The sequence below is a fragment of the Gouania willdenowi genome, chromosome 14 (assembly GCF_900634775.1).
Source record: "Gouania willdenowi chromosome 14, fGouWil2.1, whole genome shotgun sequence".
Taxonomy (NCBI): Eukaryota; Metazoa; Chordata; class Actinopteri; order Blenniiformes; family Gobiesocidae; genus Gouania; species Gouania willdenowi.
Window position 1 is genome coordinate 15102951 of NC_041057.1, and position 26804 is coordinate 15129754.

General features: G+C 38.7%; 1 protein-coding gene across 1 annotated transcript; it reads right to left on the reverse strand.

Moving 5' to 3' along the window:
- Positions 1-116: 116 nt before the first annotated feature.
- Positions 117-26765, reverse strand: tlcd3a (TLC domain containing 3A). Its single transcript, XM_028467273.1, has 5 exons — positions 26399-26765; positions 17262-17348; positions 15127-15346; positions 10068-10163; positions 117-5031 (listed from the first exon to the last, which is right to left on the reverse strand). The coding sequence occupies exons 1-5, from the start codon at positions 26518-26520 to the stop codon at positions 4726-4728; spliced, it is 831 nt and encodes a 276-aa protein (XP_028323074.1). The 5' UTR covers positions 26521-26765; the 3' UTR covers positions 117-4725.
- Positions 26766-26804: the final 39 nt, after the last annotated feature.

The window sequence follows — 26804 nt, forward strand, 5'->3', positions numbered from 1 at the left end:
AAACTAAACAAAATTACAAAAAAAAAACACGGTTTTGCAGGTTTTAGAATAATATTGAGTAATTTTTCTATTCTTTGGTTTTTCTGTCATGTGTCAAATTAACTTCATGGATTATAATTTTTGGGGGATACATAACATTTGAACGCAGGCCTGTTGCAGGTGTCAGCTTCATGTCTGTTAACATGGTCTGAATGTTTCCAAAACTTCTCTTCTACTGGGATTTTCACCCTCAACCGTCTCTAAGGTTGTAGAAACAGGTCCGAACAATAAATAAAACAAGCATTGGTTTATAGTGGAGTAACGGTAACCTACAGTGGGATACAGAGGCAGAAGAAACACATGTTCAAAACAAATCAAATTTATTGTACTTTAAAGGGAGTTCACACATTGCAGTTACAATACATGACTCCTCTGATCGTTTCAGAAAACAGTTCAAATCCATCTCAGTCAGTGAAAATGTCCTTGAAAAGGGTCACGCTACAAAAAATGATTGCCGCGTGAAATTTGATATATATTTCATTATATGTCTATGTATGAAAATTAGAGCAGTATCAAAAATAACACAGGGCAGGAAGTGTTAGGAGGTGTGAACTTGCTGAACTGAAGTCGTTCAGCGACAGTGATATGATGTTGGGATTTGAATTCAAACCTCTTAAAAACACAGCAAATGTAGCCAAGCCTACAGTTAAGATGTAAAATATTCTATTTTAAAAAATAAAAGTAAAACGGGATTTGCTTATTCGACTAAATAACTACTCAATACCTACAAAATGTGACTGCATTTACTCCTCTACTCATTATTTACCATTAGATGCATAGCTATTGACTTCAAATGGCTTTAACCAGTTAAAATATATTAGTTTACTTTGCTGTCAACAACATGAAATGACAAAGCACAAACAAATAACAGCCGCCCGCCTGTAAACACTGCCTGCCAGATTTCACAAGGCACTGGAGACCACGTTTGGTTGACGGTGTGGAAATCAAAACCAGCCCCAGATACAAGAACAGTCCTTTAAATACAAGCTTCTTCATAGCCCACATTATTACTGCCCTAAAACTTGGTTCATGTACATCATATCGGAGTAGAGAGCAGAGCATTGGCTCGTGGGCAAGTTTAAGTTAAACCCATTCCTTCTTTAAGACCGAGATTTACCTTCACTGACCGCATAAAACGTCTGAGGACATACAAACAAACTCATGATAGTGTTTTACAGTAGCTTATAGTTTGCTAAATTCAATTCACATTAAAAATCATTCGGTTGCAAATAACTGTGAGTGTGCTGGATGTAAGTATTTGTGTTTGTACGTCATAGACTTCAATAATCAATGCTCCGCATCTATTAGACATAAACATGTTGGGAGGAAGATGCTTAAAAATAACACACCCAGATTGACTAAAGGGGGGAAACACAAATGAACAGCGACACAAGTGATAAGTAGATATGTTTGTGTGCGCTTTCATTAGTTTGTTTGGCTTGTAGGAGGGAGGAAAACCCTGACCCTAGAAACCTTCCCACAGCAGGAGCATCAGACAGGAGGGTGCCACACGACACCTTTTCAAGTGACAATTAAACAACAGAGCAGTTAAAACGACTAATCAAACATTTCTGAATTACTACAAAATAAATCCAACACAATCTCTTCACATTTCTACAGTTACAGTGATCAGCTAAAGAGCTCGACAGTCTTTGGTTTACCAATCACTCAGAGGTGTAGTAACAGAAGCCAAGTTAGGAAGCATAAATAGAAGTCATCATCCATAAGGGAAACAGAAAAAACGGCTTGGATATATATATATATATATATATATATATATATATATATATATATATATATATATATATCTCATCATGATCATCATCTTCACACAGACATATGTCATCGATTCATCAAACCCTGAGCAAAGTGGGTGAACCTGCTGTGTCAGACAGATGTGACACATCATTGTGATCATTAAATCACTCCTCTCTCTTTACGGATTACAATTAGATTAGATCAGATTAAATTAGACGCTGTTGATGTGCAACACAGGTTTTCATAGCAGTGATCCACTTCTCAAAAATTAGAGTGAGTCAAGCAATTCTTTAAATTCTAAACTTTAAATCAGCATTAGTTTGCAAACGATTAAAATCTATCAAAAATGTGAACATAAAACGTTTTTGTAGGATGAGTAATGGCTGGGTACATGAAGATACAAGGCGGGAAATTTTGATTTCAAAGCTGACCTTTTACAAATCTACTATGTATGGGACAGTAAAAGCTCAAATGTGGACTTGGTTGATTTTTAGGGTTTTTAGGGTCATGATGCTATTAATGAAGGCTTCAATAAACAATATTGCTCCAATATTTTTTGAATAATTTGTTACAATGTTTAGGACTCCAATATCATATTTTAAATTTGCCTTAAAAAAATTTAATTATTGGGTATTTTGCATTGTATTCTTCTAATTCTTGTATATCTTAAGATACTGATTATTAGTCAGTCAGTTTTTCTTGTTCTGTCGAGTATTTGTGTATTTCTGGACAGATGGAAGCAAAATGGTGAAAATTGTATTATTAAGAAATGGGGGCGGGATTAAATAAGTCTTTCTTCTTCCCACTCCTTTTCGAGCAAACAAATTATTGCAATTATAAGTGTACATGGATGGTATATATTATTTTGAACATCTTTGATTGTTTTCTCTGTTGGCGTTTCCTTGTACACAATGAGTTTTTTTGTCTCTGCTCGAAACAAACAAACAAATGAATGAAATTAAAATTGTTTTAGACATCAATGCTGAAATCTTTAAACTTTACCGACCGTATTAACTACTAATAATGTATTTGAAAGTTGTTCAAAGCACGTGAAACCGTTCTAGGCCAAAAGCTGAGGCTGTAGATAAAACATAGAATAAAGGACAAAAGATTTAGCCAACATCAAAACAAAACGTCCAATCTGTGCAAAGCCATTCTACGGGTCGGTAAAAATACCAAAGTGCAACAGATGCACGGCCTTGTAAATCTGGCTGACTAACAGAAAAAAAGGATGGAGTGCCACGTTCGCTCCGTTCATCATCCAACCTCACATCTGCAGAGACAAAGAACTTTAGGTAACTTGGTACGCATTAAGATGGAAAGAAGAGGACATTTACACTCCTCTTTTGACTCCTTCATCCTCACACTGCCTATTCAATAAAATGTAATTACAATTTGAAGCTTAATTTAACTTCAATAAAAGTTTAGGGGGTGGGGGGATAGTGTTGTAAACCATAACTTTTGTATTGATTTGTTGAAATGAGGCGTTGAGTTGCCGTAGATGTTTCGCATTAAGTTGTGCACATTTTTTCTCGGACTGAATTGAAATGTATTGCTGCGTGAGTTTTCTTCACAACACAGTAAACAGAAGGGAATACAAATGCATGGTTGAATAAAAAAAATCAGCATAAAGAATGTCTGTTGTTTGGGTCACTCATTATGAACTGACAATAGTGTTGCATAATGTGCAATTGGATTCTTCTTCCCTATTTTTTTTGTTGCATAGATTGCATTTGTAGTGTTATATAATAAAAAATAAGCTGTGAAGCCTGAAACACTCGGGTGGGGGTCAGTGAATGCAAGGGTGGCCAGTAGATTTTTTTTCTATGCAGAAAGGAAGTGAAGCCTGAGATGATGTGTTACTTTCAGAATGCCTTTTTATGCACCTGATATCTGCATTAAAATGGTCCTCTCTGATCTGCCTGCAGTGGTAAAACATTATTATTGTAACTTGTAACAAAACTTTAAGTCCAAACTTAGATCCATCATCTGACACTAAAGTGCACACAAAGCAACCAGATATCCAGAGAAGCTACACTGTGAGTTTATGCACGGGTGAGCTCACCTTATTGCTCAGACCTCGGCCCTGAGTTCAGCTGGGAACCTAAACCCATGAGGTGCTGCTGTGGCGCTCTCTTGTGGACTTGTTTAGAACAGCACCTTACCCTCAGAGACTGTCTATTGTACACTAACACAAGTTAATAAAAACACAGGGGGTACATTTGTCTGAAAATCATCAGGTTATGTGTAGCTCAATGGAGGAAACATGAAGTAAATGTCCAATCCAAATTTTAAAGAGGTCTTACCATAAAAAAAGCATTTGCAATAGAAGTCGTGTTGGGATGGGGGGTGACTGAAGAAAAGTGAGCTGAAATGTAAAATGCTGTCACAATAAAAGCTCTTCTTTGTGTCCAATCCATCGCAGCTGCGCAGCCATCCATGAGAAGAAGAAGAAGAATAAGAAGAAAATGGCGACGCAGAATCAATCAGGTCCTTTAAGTAGTAAATCATTAAACGAGTAAATCTGAATCCAAGTTTCATCTAGTGTCACTGTGTAACAGGTGATCCTGGTCAGCAGCAGCAGTGAGAGATACGACGTGTTCTTCAATGTTCTTCAGTGTGTGTTGCGTCACATTTCTCTGGCAGCAGGGTGAACATCCCCATTCCTCATTGTAGGAAAACGAGATAGAAACAGTGTAGCACTTCAGCGAGCTCCAGGCTCGAGCTTATTCCACAAACATGAAAACCAACCCATCTGCACACTTCAGCAGCAGAATAACACTCAGATGTTGGAAAAGTTCACCAGCCAACGGGTCTGTAACAGAGGTAAAGTGTACACACGGGGGAACGAGAGCAGACTGTCCTGATGTACTACAGTAAGATCGTGGGGCTTCAGTTGCGTTTATAGCTGACGGTGAGGTCTGGACATCAATCATCTTTCCCAGGGTCACTGGTGACGGGCGAGGCCGCAGCCTCGGCCTTGCGGCTGCGCTGGTACAGGCGGAAGCCCTTTCTGCAGAGTAGCACGAACCAGTAGACCTGAGGGGCCAGGATGCAGGAGTTACCCAGGTTGGTGGACAGCGGCAGGTGGAAGGGCACGCTGTACAGGGGGATGCCGTAGTGTCGGCCGTACATCCAGTACATGAAGGGGAAGAGGGCGATGCGGCACATGAAGAAGGTGAGCAACACCATCCCCCCGTTGGCCTTGTGCAGCCAGCAGTCCTGGAGGCTGAGCTGGTGGAGCCAGAGCAAAAAAAACCAAAAGGTTAGACACACAAACCCATGCTCACATCCTCAGCTCTGTAGTCAAAATAGAACAATGACGCAACATAAACCAGTTTAAAACGCTTTTTAAGACATGTATCATTAGTAAGCATAAGAAAGAAAAGCAAAAATTTTACCTGGGACAGCAATAATATATAATATGTATATAATGGTATAAAATATATCAATAAAAACAAAAGGTTTTTATTAATCTATATATTGCTACACTACATTTATTTGATGAAATTTGTGTCATAGATATGAAATAGTATATACTAATATTATGTACATGTACAAACTGTATATATAAAACTTGTGCAGAATATACACTACCCGTCAAAAATTTTAAAACACACTTTTTCCAGTTTTTTACTGAAAATTATTCAGTGTATTGTGTCAATGCACAAGGGTTGTCAGGATCTTTCAGATGCGACTGTAATTTGTCATCAGCTATCATGGCTTGAATGGGGGGCCATTAGTGGCTCGCTCCTCTATATCTTTCCACCTAGATCTAAACATTGGATCACAGGCAAACCAATGGTCTTGACTGGGCAGAATGATAGTAGTCCCTCAAACACAGTAAAGATAAGCCTCCTCTTTCCTTTGACAATTGTAAAGTACTGTATCTTACCCTAGGTTTTTTGCCTAGCTATATATAGCGAGGTATTATCTTATCCCACTCTGTAAATTGTTCTTTTGAGACTACAATGGGGAGAGTTTGAAAAAGATAAAGCAGCCGTGGTAATATGTTATTCTAATTATTCTAATATCATCATTAATCTAGTTAAAGATTGGTTGGGTTGACCTAAATAAATTAAAATATCATCCGCAAAAAGGGACAACTTCTGATCATCTCCCTGTATATTGATTCCTTTAATTTGATTATCTTGTTGTCTTATGTATTGGCTAATAAGGTCGGTGAAGGGGGGCAGCCTTGGCGGCAAGATCTTTCAAGAGTGAATGGTCTCGACAGACTGCCATATTAAAATAGTTGCTGTTGTGTTGTTATAGATTGACTGTATTGTATTAATTCATAGTAATTAATAAAAATTTCAACATCTAGATCTATCAACACTACCTCTATATTATTCTTTTTTACGTGATGTATAACATGGAGAGTCCTTTAAATGCTGTCTTGGGATTGCCTTTGGCGGATAAACCCAGTTTGATCCAGACCAATAAGTTGAGTTATGATATTATCAAGTCGTTTGGCTATTATGGATGTGAATATTTTATAGTCGGGGTTCAAGACTGATATTGGTCGATATTGGCTACAGCTCAATTTATCTTTTCCTTCTTTTGGAAGGACCTTAATGATCGCTTCTTTCCATGAGGGGGAACCTCACCTCCTGTAAGGATCCAATTATATACTGCCTTCAATCTTGGAGTTAATTCCTCCTTGTAGGCCTTATACCATTCACTAGTGAAATTTTCAGAGCCAGGGCTCTTCTGTGGTTTTAGTCTTGTAATTTCTGCACTGATTTCTTTAATTAACATACTGTTCTCCTGTTCTGTGACTTTGGGGAGTTCATCAATGTTTAGCTCAGGCTGGGAGTACAGGTCCTTATAGTACGTTTCAAAACATTGCTGTATTTCACTAATATCATTATGTATAATGTCAGTTTTTGGGTGTTTAGGATGCTGATTTATGAATTTCATTTATACATATTGATAGGTAAATGGGAGAATGGTCTGATAGGTCGATTGTGCCAATATTGCAGGTTTTAAAATTATGTTGATCCTTACTAAATGTCAAGAAGTAATCAATTCTAGAATATGTAGAGTGAGGGGCAGAAAAATGCCTGTAGTACCATCTGGAAGGATTCAAATCTAGCATCTAGAATTCCTGTTTCATCCATAATACTATTTATTTTCCTTATTAATGGTTTTTGCTACAGTATAAGATAATTGTACATTCATGTCCTCTCCACATATCAACATTCCTTCAGTTTCAATTCAAACAACTGCTGATAAAAAAAACCCAGTCACTCCGAGGTGGGGCATATATACTAAGGATAGTTACTGGAAAACCGCCAACTCTCCCCTTTACCATTACATATCATCCCTCCTTATCTGATATATATTCAAAACAAACCTGTCATGTATCAGAATGGCAACCCCTATGCGGTGCCCTGAATTGTATGAAGATGCATAAACATTTGTAAAAACTCCGTTCCTGTTTTTTGTGTTCTTGATCTTGTAGAGGAGCCACATGTATCTTTTCTCTCTTTAATTTTGACAGTCTTAGACCTTTTATGTGGGTTGACAATTCCATTTAAGTTAAAGGAGAGTATATTAACAACCTGGATAATGCCTGTCATTTTTAAAGCTGAACGTTGTCATCAAAGTAAACATAGCAATACCACTTGTCCGAACAGTGCTGCCTTGAACCACAGCTAACAAAACAAACAAACGGGTAACAATAAAATAAAATGGGATTTCCATAGATGGGGTTGTAAAAAAAAAAAACCCTATAAGACCTGGTGTAATAAGTCTTTGAGAGGGTCAGCCACTCACTTTCCTGGTTTAGGGTTAGGGCTAAAATACAAGGGTTAAAATAAATATGAAAATATATATGAGCGATAATAAAACTGACGGTTTTAAGTCACATGGTGCACCTGTCACGTCACCTAAACTGGCCAATGAGGGGCGTTCCATATGAATAGACTGGCAGTCTACTCAAAAGTTTCTGTATGAATAGCCACGGTCAATAGTTATTTTTTTGTAGTTGTATATTGCAATAATAATGCATGGTTGTCACAAAATCCCACGGCACACCTGGACTTGCCTCATGGCAGAGAACCCTGTTTTATTTGGTTGTGATGGGGTAGGTATATATAAGCTTTGCTTCAACCTACACCCTTTCGACTGAAGAACTAGACAATTGAGTGTTGTTTGTTCTGTTTTGTTTTTCTAAAGACTTCCGAAATAAATTCAAAATTCAAATCATAGCCTCCCACATTTATGTTTTTAATACATTTGGAAGCAAGATATCGTGCTTAACTAATGGTTGCAAAATGTTGTCTAGCACTGTGACATTTAATGTAACTTCTAATAATAGGAGGTAGGTAGTTTTATATACCCGTTTCCCCAAAGAGCACACTTGTCCAAGCTGTTTCGTTGCTTTTGTTTTTTGAAACTCATTTATTAATTGATCAGTTTGTTGTGGCCCTGAGTTTGTCTCATTATCGGGCCGTAATAGTGGTTCCTGTAGCCAAAACAGTTAGAAACCACTGGATTAGAGCAGGGGTTCTCAACATAGATATTTTTTTTTTTTTTTACAATTTGAGCCCATTTTTGCTTATTTTTCTGCAACTATGCCAAACTTAAACCTATTTTCATCACTTTTTCTTGCCATATTTTTTCTCCTTTAAATGCATTATTGTTACATTACTCCCATTTCTGCCACTTCTCCATCAAATTTTAATGTCTTTTCTGCACTTTTCCCACTTAATGTCACACATGTTGACCCATTATTGTCACTTTTAACCTCTTTTCACCCTATTTCATGCTTATTTTTGGCCAATTTACCACATTCATTATTTGTCATGCCCATTATTTGCCAGTTTAAACAAATTGTTCCTTTGCAAATTTTAACCAATTTCTGTGGTTTTAAAAATCCCATTTCACCACCTTTTCCATCATTTTTGGTCACTTTTAACTCTTTTTTTTATTTCTGATTAAAACAAGGATTTACATCTTTAAGATGACTATATACTATGGTGCAAATAATAATAAACTTCCTGGATAACAATGGATATTATTCAGATAAATAAATAAATGTGGTTATCACAAATTCATAGAACAATTGACCATCATTGCTGACTTGGATGTGCCCTAAAAAGCTCTCCCCTTTATCCCCCCTTATAGATGGCCCTGTCTCAACATGACTGTTCTTCAATGTTCTTGTCTGTGTTCAACCACCTTCATGTCCAGTAGGGGTTCCCGGTCTCTGGCACCTTTATTTTGGGAGTCATGAGCTAAACATTTTGGGAACCTCTGCCTTACAGTATAAGGAAAGTGACTAAAATATGAGTCAAATTATCATTAATTTGATGGATGTGAAGTTGTTATAACTATAGACACCATCCTGCAGTTAGAAAATGCATGTCTGTGTTCATCCTGTCCAACAGAGGGCAGCAGTGAAGGTTACAGTTGTTAAGTTTCCCACTTTCAACGCTGGGTGGCAGCAAAAACAAGGAAACCAAAACATCGCTGATCTCAATGGATGAGCTCTTTCTATAGTTGAATAAATGCTCTTTGGAAACACTCAGCAGTCAGTCCTGTGCGTGTGCGTGCGTGCGTGTGCATGTGGGCAGCATTCTCTCTCTAGTAAAGAACATGATGGGAAGTTGGCTGCATTGGCCTGGCCTGGACAGTGAGCAGTGCCCTGGCCTCTCAGCTGAATGCTGCTGACTGATGTTTTCTTTTTAGTCGGCCATGCACCTTAATTATTGATGCAACAGTGACAAGCTACATTCCAAATGAAATGGAGACACTCAGGGTTTGACGATGCATGGCCCTGCAAAGTACCTGAGCAGGAGCTTCTGTAAACTAATCCTGCAGAAATGATGATGAAAGCTAAGTTTGTATGCACATTCATGTTTTAGCAATGATTTTCTATTTTTAGCCAATAAGTGCAGCCCATCTGTGTTCACCCTCACATACTGTAGTGAAACGAGATCCTTCATGCTAATACTGTCCCATTTAGTCCATTCCTGACACGTTCTCGTCCCTGTTTTCAGTCAAACTTTTCAAAGCTGCGTATAGCTCCAAGCACAGCAAGTGGACGGAGACAAAACCTGACGGGCCTCTTGAGCGTGGTAACAGTTGCTAAGCTGTGATTGGAGGGTCTCTCCCCAGGCTGAGTGTTTGGGTAATAATTACCAAATGTGGCTGGGCAGCAGCCGACTTGTCTGACACATCAGCAGCTGCTTAATGAACCCAGGACAGATGCAGGAGTTATCATTCAGCCTCAGGTGAAGGAGGCACATGTGCCGACTCACCTGAATGAGTATCTTTCCCAGAGAGACGAACGGTGTGCTGAGCTCTGTCAGAAACAAGCAGCCGATGAAGAAGTCCCCCTGGTCCTTTCTGAAGAACTGAGGAGCACAATAAACACATGGAAATAGACTTAAATAAAAGACGAGGGCAAACACTTAAGAAAAGCTTTACTTTTCAGGATATGAAAATAGTACATTTTCTTGTAAATTACTTTTTACCTCGTATAATACAACTTTGAATATCATTGTTTTCTCAAATATGACTAAAAAATAAAGTAAAACATTAGTGGAGACATTGAAAATGTAATTTATTTATTTTGTGCTTTGGTTAGCTGGATTAGTAAAACCAGACATCAGAACTGGTTTTATTATGACTTATTGGTGCTGAAATGAATGTGTTGTACATCTATATACGGTCCATGTCAGACATGGGCAGCTGGCGGGCCAGGGGGCCCATGTGGCCCTTGGTCTAATTATGTACAGCCCCTAAAATGCATACACAAAATAACTCCAAAAAACATAATACATGATGAGGAAACTACACAAAACGACGAAAACAAAAAACGACTACAAGAAAATACTAAAATGCAAAAAATACACAACGCACAGACCACAAAAAAAATTACAAAAAAAATCCCAGAAAAACATACAAAACAAACATAAAAATACACAAAACCCTTTGTTATTTCCTATATTAAAGCTCAGATTGGTCATTATTCTAAATGCAGACATGAATGTTGATAACGTGGCCCTCAAATCATGTTTTTGTGGCCCCCTCTGTGATAAAAGATGCCCATCTCCGGTCTGTGTATAAGATTCCTTGAAGTCAACAGTATCTGCCCAGCAGTCAATCTACAGTGTTGGTCATGTGGGCAAAACAAAGCATGACTCAAGGCTTTTTAGAGGCCATTGACTGTCAGGTCTTATCTAATCTTTGCTTGGTTAGCTCTTTGAGGTGTTTAGTAAACTAGAGTAGAGCGTACAGTATGTGTAATCTGTTTGAGTAGAGGTCAGAGCATATTGGTTATAGAGGGAAGGGTCTGACAGGATCTGGACGGCCTCACTTTCGCCATCATTCATCTACTCATACTCCCTTTAAAATGTCACACAGGTTATCTTAAAACAACATGTTTTTCAAATCAATGGGAAAGGTTGCCTTTATTTCTGCTGCAATAGCGATTTTTTGATTAAAACAGGGACGTGTGGAGTAACAGTCAGTGTTTAAAACAAACAGATCATGCGACTTTGTAGGATTTCAATGTTCCTCAGATGAATGTTTTTAATAAGTAACCATCTTTTATCTTCCAAAAGATATATTTTCGAAACAGTAAATAGCAGATACTTCAGGTGAGATGGGCCAACTTTACGAACCCTAATGTTTTCCTTTAATAATTCAAGGCCAACCAGAAAATACTCAGCTAAAATGTATAAATCTAGAGCGCCAGAAAATAGGAAACTGTTGTCTTTAAGGTTATTTATCTATTTCTGATGTCGGTGTGAGACGGTTTATCTTTGAGTCAGCCACATATAACCCAATCATCTGTTCAGTTTACCAGTTTAGTACCTTTTACTGGACTATTCTCCTGATACCAATAATGATTGTTGCATTACGTAACCAACTAAAGACCCATCATCAGCAAAAAAACCTTGAACTCTGAACTCCCACGTTTCAGAATCTAAGAAACTTCCTTGAAAGGAAATTAAATGATTCCAGGAAGAAAAAAGCAACAAATTCAAGTATCTATTCACAACTAAATCAGAATCATCACAACCTGAATAAGTGAAAAACTCAAATAATTTTGGAAATAAGTGCTGGAAGGTGACATTTTTAAAAACCAACTCTGCATTAAAATGTGTTTTCTTGTTGTGTACATTTAAAGAAATGACAAGTGGACTTATGGCGCTATTCTACGCACATGAATTAATATGAATCCTGCCTGTGTTATTTCTCTCATCCGTCTACCTTAACAATATAGGATAGCCTCATTTTTTTGTGTTTGGTAATAAACTACATATAATTCCTCTTTGTCTTTTGTGCTGATGTTTTTTCAACTGGCTCTGCTTGATGAGTTTCAGACTTAATCTATTGGCGATTGATTATATGAACACATACCAGCTGAGATGGAACGCTAAGTCCGACTTTATCCACTACAGGCTCTGTCAAACTGGAGCTCTGGCTTTTTTTAGGATGTGTTTCAACAGGGCCCTGTACAGATAGGTAAATACCCAGAGGCTGCTAAGCTTTCTTGTTTTACTGGTATTAAAAGGGCCTTGTTATTTGTCATTACTATAAGTCTGTAAATGTAATTTCCCCCATATGGACATTAAAACTTTAGAAATTACAAAAGGATGATTGGGTAGAGTTTTGATATGAGTAATGAACAAGTGGCTGTGTAGTCAGAGATGCTGGACGTGTAGAAGGTGAGTCTGACTGCGTATAGCTTGTTGTGTGTGGACGATCAATAAAGCATGAGGAGCTTCACACGTGGCTTTGCCATCTGCCCATAACATAATAGGCATGTCCCCAGAAAGGAAATTTACACCACGCCTCAGAAGCCACCTGCACATTCAATCCCCATACAACTTCCCACAAGCCCGACTTTGTCATATTTCCATTCAAATTTTAAATTAAAGTTACTTGTGGCATCTTATTTTGTTACCTTCACAGACAGGAAATTTATAATCATTATTATTCTTTAATCATATTAAAAGTGATGACTTGCCCAAGATGCTTCAACCAGATAAGCTCATTGCTTCTTGTTCACCTGCTGTCACTGACAAAGGGAGTTTCTCAAGGTAAAGAATGTCTGAAGCTTCCTTGTTTGAATAATCTACTAAACAAAATAGTGTGTGCGCAAACTAAGTAGACACATTCAAACACAAGGATCGACTTTCAACTGCCACTTACATGAACATACAATCCAAGAACAAGATTTGCAAGAAACTGTAATGCTTCAATTACTAAGAAACCACTTTCCAATTACCCCCAGGGTTTTTATTTTTTGGAACATTTTCATAAAACCAGCCCTAATCCTGTCACTATTATGGTTTCCAATGACTAACACTAATATTAAAAACTTGTTAGCATGCTCTGATCTAGTTAAACTACAATGATTCAGGTGTCCCCATCCTCTCATATTCTTGTTTGTCTCACCTAAGCATTCGAGGTCGTAACATTTCCACTGTGACACATTTAATCCCCAGAGTGGCCCTCAGGCAAAGATCTTACACCATAACTAAAGCAAATTAGGCTCCTGAGGACAACCTGACATGACGCCTGATGCACGTTAACCAAGCAAAGTGAAGCAGAGGCGCCCTCTGAAATCATAAAAGCTCCAAACATACTGTAATTATGGTATGTTTAGCCAACATATTCAACTTAGCTACTAATTTGTGCACCTCAACACAAATATTTTTTCAAAAAAGTACATGTAGCTGGTTTATGTTAAATGATGAAACAACTGCTGTCCTCAGAATAAAATTTTTTGTAAAGTAAGGAGTCATGAAGCGTTTTATACATTAAAGGGGAAGTGAAAAACTTTGGATATGTTTTGATTAATTGGTAATAAAGTATTAATTTTTCATCGTTAGTTTTGTATATTTTTGTTAATTGAAACTTGTTTTATCAGTACTAACCGGGTAATAATCGCAAAGTGACACAGTGGCTAACAGTTAAAGAAACAAAGGTAGGAAATGTGAGTTAGGAGAGGAGAGATGGTTGCTGCAGCTGGAGCTGAATAATGGAAGGTAACGTGATCTCCCACATCGTCTGACTGTCACTGCTAACAAAGGCTGGGTTTACGTCACACCGGGCCTGCTCACCTAGGATGTTACCTGGAAACCAAACAGAACAGTTCTGGCTTAAATCAGCCACAAAGCCTCTTCCTTTGCAATCAGTCATTTAATAATGGATTTTTTTAACTCCAGTAATGTCGTTCAAGTTTAGATGTTTCCAACAATGTTCCTGTGCCCTGTCTTTGTATACTTGACATCGACAGTTAACATCTCGGTTAATGGACGTGAGCAAAAACAATGAACATTCATTTTAGACCAGTGGTTTAAACAAGTAATCAATTAATATGAGCTTTCCTGGCATTTCCTCCCTCAGATGGCATTTCCTCTAACAAAGTGATTTTGTGGCCAATATCTTTAAAGACTTGAAGCTCTCATACTAAAACGATGATGGTTAGACAGGGAAAAGTTGCGGTAAAGAATAAAACACTCGACGTAAACTCCTGCATCAATACTTGTGCACACACGATCGCAGTGTAATATCATGTGGTACACTAAGGTACGGTGTAGGTGTCAACCAAAACTGTGCTCTGTTGACAGAAAGATGCAATAGATTTAGTGAAAATAGCACACACAATAAAGTTAACATCACAGGATGTTATCAGCTCTGTCAGACAGGACAAGCCCCCACATCAGTAGGTCGTTAACAGACCAAAGGAAGCACATGGCTGGTTTTTTTCTTTCCAACAAAGACGTCAAATAATTGTTTCCCTTTCTCCAAGGTGGTGTCCTTCAATACGAGTTGTAACTGTTCACTTCAAAAAGCATTATGTCTATTTTCTGCTGGCACTTAAGTAATCATTAAAGGAGATAGAGCATCTAAAAACATAGATTGATTTGAAACCAAAGCACAACATTAGAGGACAGAGTAATGATGCATTACTGGCAAAGGAGTGCACTAAGAGAACACATGATTTGTTACTGATCAAAGAGAGCATCATCTCACTCACAGCTGACAGAGAAAGCATGCTAAAGCAAATTAAAAGTAGGAGAAACCAAAAATTGTCAAAGATTTTAGAAAAAGGCAAAAGAAAGCCAATCTCAACAACATGTTGACTTTAACTTTATAAAACTGTTTCATTCATAATTTAAAAAAAAAACTGTGAAATTTAAGATGTCGATTACTGAGAGTGTTGAGTGTTGATAAACTATGATTTAATCCCGGTATAGGTACTTTAACTGTGAGATTAGTTATTCTGGTTGTTGATATTAGTAATGCCACAGGTCTGAGGATGGCTTTGAGCATGAGCTCGACTATACCAAAGCTCACCAGTGTGACGGGCAGCAGGATGGTGAGGAGAGCGATGTGATGCAGCACCAGCAGGAACTCTCTGCGGATGAAGAAGTTCACGGTCTTCAGCGAGTGCCGCTTGTATTCCTCCACTCCTTTAACACGAAACCGGTAGTAGTGACTGAGGTACATGGCAAAGATGTCGTATGTCATGTAGGGAACGCCATACCAGATGACAAAATGTGTGGCCAGCCAGTGCCTGAAGAAGGAGAAAAGTCACTTATCAGAACATCGATGGATCGAGACTCGGTTTAAGCTCTTGCAGCATTTTAGTGGTGAGCTAATGCTTTGCAAATAAGAAATTTGACAAAAGCACTTCACGGCTCTGATGACAGGTGGATGGAACCAATCAGATCTCAAATGTAGGGCTACAACGACATAATAATACAGTTTCCAAAACTGTGTATTTCCACAATTCTAATTCAGGTTCCATTGTGTTGTTTATGTGTAAGATTTGGCTCCCTGTGAGTTTTAGTTTTGACTCCTATGATGAGCCACAGTTGATGAATATGCGAGATGACCTTTATTTCCTCTGTAAGTAAACACACAGAGATGTATTTACCTTCTATACCACTGGGTTTCTCACGTGCAAGGCTTTAGAGAAAGGCTTTAAGTAATTATGCAAGAATTTATGCAATAGCAGTATAATTACCAGCTTGGATGGTTCGTAGATACCGTGGTGGTTAATTATGTGCACAGAAAAGAGCAGAGCTGTGATGTGGCTGAGTTTCTGACCTCTGACCTTTCAACTGTGGTCGAAGATTATAAAAAAGGCATAAAAAGCCCCTCAGAGAGATATCAATGAGGATTTTATAGTAGATGCACTTTGGCAGAGTAAAACTCTCTACATGATTTAAGATTTTTAAAAATCAGCTCGTGGGGCAGTGGTGGCCTCAAGGTAGGAGAAGCAAGCTTGTGATGCTTCCTAAACATTTCCACAAAAAAAGTTGTTTAACTTCTTTCCTCCAAATCAAAGCTAAGGGAGCATCTGTATGTTTTGAAAAAGCAAAAGCAATATAAAACAAATTTCTTTCAGAGCAAAAACCTTCAAAAGTGCTCAGAGCAGATGCTGTGGTGGCCAGTACTGACAGATTGCAGTGTAGCATTAGAGCATTCATGTGTCTGATAAGCTGCAGGCCGTGTATGCTTCACAGGGCAGCAGAACTGAGCTACGCTGTGGAGGAATTAAGCTTTGTGGGTAAGGGGGGGGGGGGTGATGGAGATTAGCAGCCTGAAAACTGGGACTGTCCGGGTCCGGCCCGCTGACTCAGTAGGATTATTGGGCCAGCATTAGTCCAGCATCACACTTTTATGAACTAAAAGAGAACTGGAGAGAGCTTCATGCTGCTAATAGGAACCTTGCGCCAGGCTGTAGAGGTGAGACGTAGACAGAAACAGAGTAGTAAACAAACTGCTGCCCAGGAAATACCATCTCACATGTAAAGCCTGTCAACACTTCAACCCAATTGTTTGATGCTCCAAGTTAATTAATCACAAGCATGACCACCTCTGCGTAGCTGTTCAAATTACCCTTGTGGATTAAATGTAGACAATTAAAACTGAGGAACTTGATAAGGCTTTGGGCTTCAAGTAATCAGACCATTACTGAGCTCAAACACAGGGTGCAGTAAATTAAATACAATAAAAACATTGCAATCTGGAGTGGTTGAGATGAATGGCCTTGTTCTACAACAATGCTTAGATAGAATGTAGCCATCAACATATTCATAGACGATAAGACCCAAGGTTTCCTGGCAGAACATTTTTCAAAGTATCCCACCGTTTCCACCAGCCGGTCTTCTTTCTGTTATGTTTTCCCAGGTACCGGTAACCCTTGTAGTTATAACAGTCAAACCGAGCCAAACGTGAAATATCCAGGCCAAATTTATCAATCATCTACATTTAGAAACTTCAATTAAAAAGATTCTTTCTTTTTAGCACCATAGAGACATTTCTCAAACACTGTATCCACTGCAACAGGTCACATGATTTACTAGGACAGTCCTTTGCAATTTTTTTGTCCTTTCTATATCTCGGATTTGTACAGGTCTACAGACGGTTTACAGACTTTCAGCTGAAGCACCTACGTGTAGATGTATAGTACGAAGTCTTACTTGTCACTGAGCACGTTGCCCCAGCATGACGACACAATGATGACTCCTGCCGTTGTCGCCATGGCAGCATGGATAGAGGAAACCAGCCTGTGATAAAAACACAAATCAGGCAGTTTAGTCTCTCAAATGCAAAATTATTTAAATGGATAATAGGTGAAACAGCTCAGGGTTTTGAGAAAAACAATACGTTTTTAAACTTTTCTCAACTTCCTCTCTTTATTCTTTGCACAGATTTAATAGACCCCAAGACAGACGTTAAATTGATAGTTAAAAAACAAAACAAAAAAACAACTATGAAGGCATATACAAAGTATAAAAAGATATATAAATATTGGGTAATATTAGCTCTGATAAAGCAAAGATAGACTAAGCTAGCACAACAAAAGCGGCAATATAACCTTCTATTCATATTTTTCAAGCAGCTACCAATGGGCTTTAAAGTTTGCAAAGCAACTCCACCTATCATCTTTTGGTTCTGTTGAGGAATAGCTTTTAACATCTCAAACCTTCTTTTGCTAACAAGACAGAAATTAGGTTTGGAAAAACAGAACCAAAAGTAACCGGAGAAGTTCTACTCCCACAGGTTGAGGCTTGGAATTGTATTCCCATTTTACGAGTTGAGAGACTGCATTGCTACCATCCCCACATTAACCATCCAAAGTTAACACTTTGGTTTGTCCGTGAGGACAAATTATCATAAATGTAGGTCAAGTTTGGATACCTTAAATCAAGTTACGTAAGAAGCAGAATCTTAGATTACCAAAGTGGGATTATCAAAGCTTGGCCTGAACTTTCCTTGTCTATAAACAGACGCATGACACAGGAGAAGTCAGTACATCTCTATTTGAAGAGGCGCTGTGTGTTGGCATGAGGCATACACAACATGCACACTACTCAGCTATCTAAGGAGTACATAAACAACACAGGAGCTTGTAAAATGTGTAGAAGCAGCTAAAGTAATTTTTTAGAGATGACAAATTCATTCACAATAGTAGATCCTGTGCCTTTAAAAACACTCAATGCATTTTTTCCACCATGAAAAAGATGCAGATTATCCTTTAATGCTTGAACAGAGTTATTTCTGGTCTACTTATAACAGAACACAGGATTATATCACCACTTTGTACCAACTATGAATGACTGCTTTTTACTCAGACCATATCATTCACTCTCTGGTTGCTCTCCAACTTGGCAGTGCTGACAGAGATCAGCTTCACGATCACACAACATGCAATATATTCCCCTACACTCCCTGCAGTCATAATAGAAAGTGTCCTCTATTAGACAATGCTTTGTTTAGAAAAGGTTTTCCCAAAGAGCCGCCACCATCTCATCAGCCCCTACAGCAATGAATGGAGGCATACACAGGTTATCTCATCAAACAATATGTGGGACAGGAAGCGCTTCTTTAGAATAATGAGAGCTTTGTAAGGGCTATAGAAATTCATTATTATGAACACATTATTCTTGATGAATTGGTGATTGGACATACCTTAAAGTTTTTGTATTTCTACTTATGTCAATAATGTTTAGCAAAAAATGACAAGTAATGCACCTCTTCTAAACTCGTGTGTTGTGTAAAGTTCCTACAGAATATACAACAAGGAATGTCATGAAGCTTAAAAAAAAGCATGTAACATTTAGAAAATAGACTGAAGAACAGTGTTGAAACTCAGCCAGTGAGGTGGGGTTAACTTATTCTAATCAGGTGAGGTAAGGAACATACAATCGACTGTGTTTTGGAGAGGAAGGAAAGGCCAAGAACGGGCTCAGGCTCGGATATGAGGCCTTTCCAGAGCTCCAAGATAAAGTTCCAAACAACCATGAACATAACCACTAAACCCATTTATAATGTTAATTGGGCCCAGCTTGATTTATTTCCAGGAACTGAATCTTCTCACCCAAATCGGGCCGACGAACTCAAAAATATAATCTTTCTTCTAATTTGAGGATTACCAATCACAACACAAGCAAACAAAGAGAGCATTTATGTGTTTTCCTGTTGAAGCTGGCCTCTCTCGGGAGCGTGGCCATGGCACCAGCCTTGGCGAGGCAATGAAGGTCACATGATGGGCTAGTCACTACCAGAGGCTTGAGCTGGGAAAGCATGACTGGCATCTTTCTCCATTTTCCCATCACACGAACACCATTCATCCCTTGGCCTGCTGCCTTGTAGGGCTGTACGCTATCACAAGACCAAGATTTTGCACAGAAAATTCATTGCGGAGCCGACCATCTCACCCCCTGCTCCTGATGAAAGGTTGAGGTTGAAAAAGTGAGGAGCGTGCAGTGAGGGAAAGAAGGGAAAAGAGCCTTGGCGCCTTGTTCGGCAATGTTGTCCTTTCTTTCCTGCTGTGTCAGGCCAATGAACAACATTGGCTTCCCTTTCATGACCCCCGGGTTTTCCTCCTGACTCTTTCGTTATCTTTGGACTACTTGCTCTTTTGCACTGACGGTCAGAAGTGATGTTTTTCTTGCTACTTGATTAAACGGGCAACCTAATATGTGGGTCCATGGGCAATGCAGCAGAGTTAAACAAAGTGACAGCACGGATAAAGCAGGCCAAGTTGTTGTAGTGCACGTAATAGCATGAAAGAACACTGTAACCCTGTTCATCACAACCTACCCTCACAGAAAAAGATGCATTGACATCAATGACTGTAGGATTTCTTCTTCCTATTGCTTTGTTGTTCATGTACGAACTGTATCTGACATCCGTACCTCGATTCTTCAACTGCCAAGTACTGTATTTAAAGGGAGTACATTTTAACTGCAAGCTCCATCAAAAAAACATATGTAAGTCTTGGGTTTTCGCCAGTTTCTTTAAAAGTCCTTGTAGAGCAGCAAAAACAAGAAAAACCTGGTCGGCATGGAGATACGGTGACCACCATTATGCTGGAGTCACGCCACTGCAATTAGCCATACTAGTGGCTTTTCCGACGAATACCTCTGTAGCGGATTTTCCTTCTCTAAATTATTTCAATGTCCACAAAGACTCATCCCCAGTAGGTCCATTCTATCTCCTACTCACTCGTGTCATGCATCACAATCTCTGTCATGTCTCGTATGTACATCTCGTATATAACAGTGCAGCCGGCTGTGGCTGCTGTGATGCTCAGCAAGAGCTCACAATAACAGCTTCATAAATGTGAGAAGTCAACAACAATGATTTAGTCTCACATTGTGAAACTGCTACGCAGCCCTGTTCTGGAAAATAATTAATAATGATAATGTTAATAATCATCTGCTATGGCCTGCCCATTCATTTTCACCCGTTAAATGGCGCGTGTCACTTGACTGATGTACAATGGAACCATTCTCAGTTCCCATCTTTTCTCATACACAAATCATTGCGCAAATTTAACACATCAGCGCACATGACCAGCCTGGTACTTCTTGCGTGGACTATGCAGCCCTGGCCGATTCCACTTAATGCAAGTCAGAGTAAGGTAAGCAACCCGCACTTCCAGTTTAACAATGTTGTTAATATTCCATAGTGTAAAAATGCTTCATCATTTCCACTTTTTTGTGCTTTAAATACACATTTAGGAATATTCTTAATTAATAACTTAATAAGAAACAGCATGGAGGGTCCTAACCTTTGAGCAGTTTGATCCAACTCCTGTGGTGAAACACTGGCTGACGGCCAACGCACAAAAGCAGTTGGACAACTAATATACTTTGTTAATTTCACAGAAAAAAGGAAGGAGAAATCAAAATGTAAATTAGAAATATGTGATGTACTGCCTATTTGTTTGTGTCTATAAAAAAAATGTAGGCGCTGGTGCAAGGCCTTGCTCTTTGACATAATGCGCAATCATGCATAAATAACAGTCAAATGGACACAGCTATTCTAGTTCTACGGCAATATGTTTTTATCAAGTAAAAAAAGATACATGACCAATGGAACCCAAAACAACTAGACGGGTCGGGCCGGATTTCAGACACATTTAGGTCATGTCAGCTGCTTGCGAGCCTGTGTACGTGCACTTGTTGCTCCGACTATGTTGGCGCACTGCATAACTTTCAGCAGCAAGTTGTCGCGATGATAGGGTCCGCCCCAGCATCCACCCCACTAACTTAACGTGGAAATGAACGGAAGTCGAGGAAACTGACGAGTTTTATTTTTGTAGGGGGGAGGGCAATTGTGCGCCCTCACACATAGATTGCGCCTTCGGCAGTTGCTCCCATTGCCCATGCTGGCTGTACCACATATTTAGCCATTCATCATCTTTTTGGGTGAAATTATGCCATACAGAGCTTCGTTTTGCTCAGTTCATTGCTGCAATGTGGCCAGCTGTAGCACCTTTCGGTATGTGTTGCACGTGTCGACATGCCCCCATGAGTTGATTGACTTAAGTACAAATTTTTAAAAAGTTTCGGTTTTTATCGATTAACAGTTAAACGGTTAACCATGAGGGACCTGATCTAAACTCTGCACGGGAATCAACGACTTGATGTCATGTCTGGCCAAAGATAGCTGCTGCCCATGGATTGTATTTGAAGTTATAAAATCATTCAAATTAGTACTTACAATATGTGCTGTTTTTTAATGAATCTGAATGTATTTTTTTATGGGTATTACATTAAACTCCATAGTTGTTACATACAAGTAACCTTTCAAGAACCAGGTTTGCTTCTTCGCCTCACAGAGCAGATTAGGCCCCATCATCTTCTTTCTTTCTAAGTACTGTATACATATTCAGTCAAAATGTGTCCAAATTGCAACATTTAAACATAATTGCAGATTCTGAATGTGTGTGCCTGGGACATGGTTGGATAGCAAAGCACATTCCCGGCTAACCAAAGGGATTTTTATATAAATCACAACCATTATAAATTGACAACTCGCTATCAGCAACTGCTGCTATCACAGCAGATGTTACATCCTGCTTCATACCGGCAGTAGTTCCTGTTGAAAGACAGTATACATGCGCACACATTCAGTGCATCTCGTCAAGTCTTTGAGTCACAGCGGGATAATGTAAAAAGTTGCTGTGACAGATAAAGCCACAGTGATGCTCTAAAGTAGGATTATTCAGTCTCTTGCATGAATTAAACAATTAGTCTGCCATGCTCAAAAAACAATAAAGGTCTGCATCAACATTTGGTTCCGCCGCTCAACATTAGGAAACTCACCATAGTCAATGACAGCCATCTGCAAGTCTTTTAGGAGCATTATTAATACATTTAAAATGTTTTGTGGCAGAGGGACTGTAAACCTGCCTAATGCTCAAACATTAGAATATGTCATTAATTAGAGTGTTGTGCTTTGAAACAGACATTTTGTTGTTTGCACTAGAAACTTTGGTGCTGGGCCTGAATAAATCAGCATAACCATTCACTCAAACAATGTAGCCAGTGTTTGACATTGTTTCATCAGTTCAGGAATTATTGCAGATAGTCATTTTCTACATGGAGAAACTGAATGAAAAAGGAAGCTGCTATTGTGGGGCAGACATGGCCGAAACCAACCGTTTGATAATACAATACAACCCTTATTACAAGGACTTTCCTTTGGCGTCATCCTCACATGGTAAATGTGTGAGGGCTTAAGTCTATGAAAGAAACAGTCTCCCCTCAAACAAGGTAAACGGACTGTTTTACCATCACTTCACGTGACCTTATATTATACTGTCGTTCACACTTCCCCTTCTTTCATTATCTAAAATGGTCATTTTGGGCCTGATCCACGATTTAAATGTTTTGTCCATTGATGACAACAAACTAGGGGTGTCCTGATACAACTTTTTCACTTCCCATATGATACCACTATTGCACCTTTGAGTATACATACTTTTATTACTTATTTTGTAGTGGCGAATGTTAAAAAGGCTTGATCAAGTGATTTCATTCAAACAGAGAACAATAGTCAACAACATATGAGAAAAACGAACCCATTAATTAGAAGTGCCAGACACTGGAAAGGAGTGCTTGCATTGGAGAGTTTGGAAAAAGGTCGATATAATGCCATAATTGTTTTGTTTTTTGCTGATATTGAATTGCTATGCAATAACAATATCGGATCAGGACAATCCTTCAACAAAAGCTGTTTTACTTATCGGTACCAATGAATTTAAAACATCAGTTTTGTTCATCTGCATGTTTGAAAAAATTACTTTCTGTGTTGGAAACGGTGTCCTCAGATTTACTGTGATCATGTAAAATGGATGGAAACCACGGAATTTGAATATCCGACTCGTATAAATAAGCATGTTGGACACAATTTCTTGAAGTTCATTAGGAATTCATTAAATGGTAAACTGAAAAGAAATGACATGGAGATAGTACCATGTATTTACAATAAAATGGAATTGGGGAAAAAATTAAATGTTTTTTTAGAGGCTTTATAGGAATACAGAGAAGGACAACTGTTCCTGCTCTGAAATTAGAAATTAGATTAAGAGGCAAAGATTAACATGACATTATTGACATAGCAAATGTTGCAAGACATTTTGCAAACCTTACATCGATAGAAGTCATTCTGCTGTAGATTTGAGACTTTTGTTACTTTGGACTGTTTGAATGTGACTGCATTTGTCTTATCATCCAAAAGAAAGCCTGATAACAAGTCTCTCTTTCAATCAGGTGAACTGAACCAGCAGCACGTAATACAAATACATGCAGGTTTGTAGCCTTCAAGGACCACAATAGTTTAAAGTCCTCTGGCCCAAATATGATGCCAATCCATTACTTACTCACATTAGGACAATTACAGGATCACACATTAATTTATACAATCAAGAGACTTCAATGAACCAAAAATACAGGTTTTTGGATGCTGGAAGAAGGTGGGGAAAAAAAGGACCTGAGTAGAATTAAACCTATGATCTTCGAGCTCAGAGCCACCATCCCAAACACCAGCCAAGGTCACACATATATTTTGAAATTATCTAACTTTCTTTATCTAGTAATGGCGTCATTAAACAATTGTGGTTGAAATTTATATCTATAATCACCAGAAGAAAAAAACTGTGATATCTCAGTGTCTATCATTAAGTGACAAACACTCTTTAGATAAGCATTGGATTGTGTTCACTGGATTGTGTTTAAAGTTATGTAGCGTTGGTTGTGGTGAGGATGGCACAGTGGACCTCCGACCTAATACTAATCCCAGAATCAGGATTTGAGTGCTGAGGAATAAAAAAATAAATAAATAATCAAGATATTAGAATATGGTCTCTGAGGCTATGCTGCGTTGTGACAACAACAATTTGTAAGACGATCATTAGTAAATTAGCAGAGGTGTTATTCACACACAGGGTTCCCTGTTTTTCAGTGTATGGCTAACTCAGCAGTCAGGCTCTGACCAGAGGATTAGTCAGAGTGACAGCGTACAAATGAGCAGTGAACTGAGCTGGGCCCATGTAAGCAAGCCACACTGACCCACCAAGACATCCACACCCACCTAATGCCCCACTGGATTAGAGGGACAGTTTACAACTAAACAGATCATCTCCATGTTGAAAGATGCACCCAAACAAACAAAATGTAGTTTTATAGATGCATTTACCTTCCTAATCTCAAACTTTAATCTTAAAAATGTAGGGATCTCCACACAGTAACAAACTGATGACCTTTTTACCACAGTTTCCCTGAGAAACTGCTTCTAACAAAGAGATTTACAGTAAAATGTACCTTTTGTACTTCACTGCTGCAACTCTGCCTCATCCCAAATGAGTGAATCTGGAATTAGCCAAATCCCTGAGGTAACCAACAATCTTTGGTTGAGAGAACATACCAAAGTTACTCATAAATTCAATTTACTTTTCATTTAAGTAAGAATACCCCATTACTTCAGGTAATTGTTTTTATGGATTATCAATACATCGGTCCGGCTACTTCGGAACCCAGCCGTGTCCTCTTCTCCTGCAACATTAGCGTGCTACTTCCTCTTTCTCATACAGCTGTTTTTTTTATTTTTTCTATTAATGCTGATGTTGCAAACAAACCTTTGGTTTCCTCAGCCGACCACGGAAAGTTCTTCTCCTTATCACAGCTTTGAATGTAACCCGAATGTTGATGGAAAAATGAACATTTTTGGGGTTCATAGAGCAGTGGTTCTCAACTATTTACTCGAAACACTGCCAGCGTAATTCTGTCAAACATTGAATGTGATCTCACTGGTATTTGGTTTAAAAATGGACACAATAGCTATTTACTTACATAGATGTGCACTATTCATTAAGCTAGAGCCTTGATTTAAAGACAATTAAATTAACAGACCCATAACCTTGATCCAAATGGGTCTCAAGACTCCAGTTAGCAGGATCATGACGTAGAGATCTGACTTTTCTTGTCGCAAACATATAATTTTGGTCTGAATGCACCAGCTGGTTTAAATTGAATACAGAAATGGGAACCAACACAGAGCCTTGATATTGTACAAACCCAGCATTAGGCTTGTATAACTGTTCTTCAGTCTTGTCTGAATAAGCATTTCTAGGCTTTGGTCTACTTCCTCCTATTTCTTATTGGATTTGCTTGTTCCAAATAAACTTAATTTGTCATTTTGTGCAAGGAAACTGGCCTTTTTAACCGTATATTGATGAAAACAATGAGATTTTTTGATGAGCAGCCTTCTCTTCTTCAATATTTGGTGTATTTTTACTGTAAAATGTGCTTAGTTGTGCAGTACATAAGCAAAAATGAGGTGTTTTGGACGTGAGTTATACCTGTATAGACTGCAATATATTTATTAAATTAATTTGAATGATTTCCCCCCCTTTAGACGATGAAAATAGTTTTTTGTTTAAATCCACACTGCTTTAATGTATTTAAAAAACGTCAATAGAAGACTTGTGTAATGTTCAGCCTGTGCTATTTGTTATTTCCCCAAAAGGATCCAGTTTAGGCCTTTGAAATGTGAAGATTACTAAAGGATTACAGAGTGTTTGATAAACAAAGAGCAAAGAGACGTAGCTGGTAACATGTGGACTTATGATGTCAACCGGATCCTGGTGATTTTAATTCTCTTAATAACGGGGTTAAAGGCAAAGGCAGGCAGGCAGCGGTGAGAGATTAGACACTTTGCTAGCTCTGAAATGGCTAGGTAAGAGTATTGGTGTGTGTTAGTGTATGCAGTGTTAGGGATACAAGGACCTTTTTTTTTTTTTTTTTTTTTTGCTGTGTTTTACCTCTCGCTGACTAGCACTACGTCAGCATTGCTCCAGTTTTTGAACACGCACGGCAGGATTCTCCTGAAGGCGAAGAAGAGCCCGGGGAAAACTACAGCGCCACAAGCCAAAACTTGCAACATCGTGCCGATATATTCCACCTCAAACCCTGCCCGGACTCTCGACTCTCTCCTCTCGGCGAGTTTCCGCAGTCTACACGCAGGCCTGGAGCATTTTCTCAGCGGTCAGGTCTCGGTGTTTTCACCGGGAACGGTCGGGCATCCGTGGTTACTCACAGCCTCTTCACCAGCTTAAACTCAGCTCAGCAGCAGCAGCACCACTAGCATCAAGCTAACGGTTAACGTTTACAACATCCTCTATGGACTATCAAAATAAAACTACAAACGCCCGCAAACACCCACAGTAC

Excerpts from the sequence above, each read along its gene's own strand:
- tlcd3a (XM_028467273.1), bottom strand. The coding sequence starts at position 26,520 with ATGTTGCAAGTTTTGGCTTGTGGCGCTGTAGTTTTCCCCGGGCTCTTC. Across the intron at positions 17,349-26,398 it reads GTAGTGCTAGTCAGCGAGAG|GCTGGTTTCCTCTATCCATG; the intron begins GTAAAACACAGC and ends TTTTTATCACAG. Across the intron at positions 5,032-10,067 it reads TGGGAAAGATACTCATTCAG|CTCAGCCTCCAGGACTGCTG; the intron begins GTGAGTCGGCAC and ends TGGCTCCACCAG.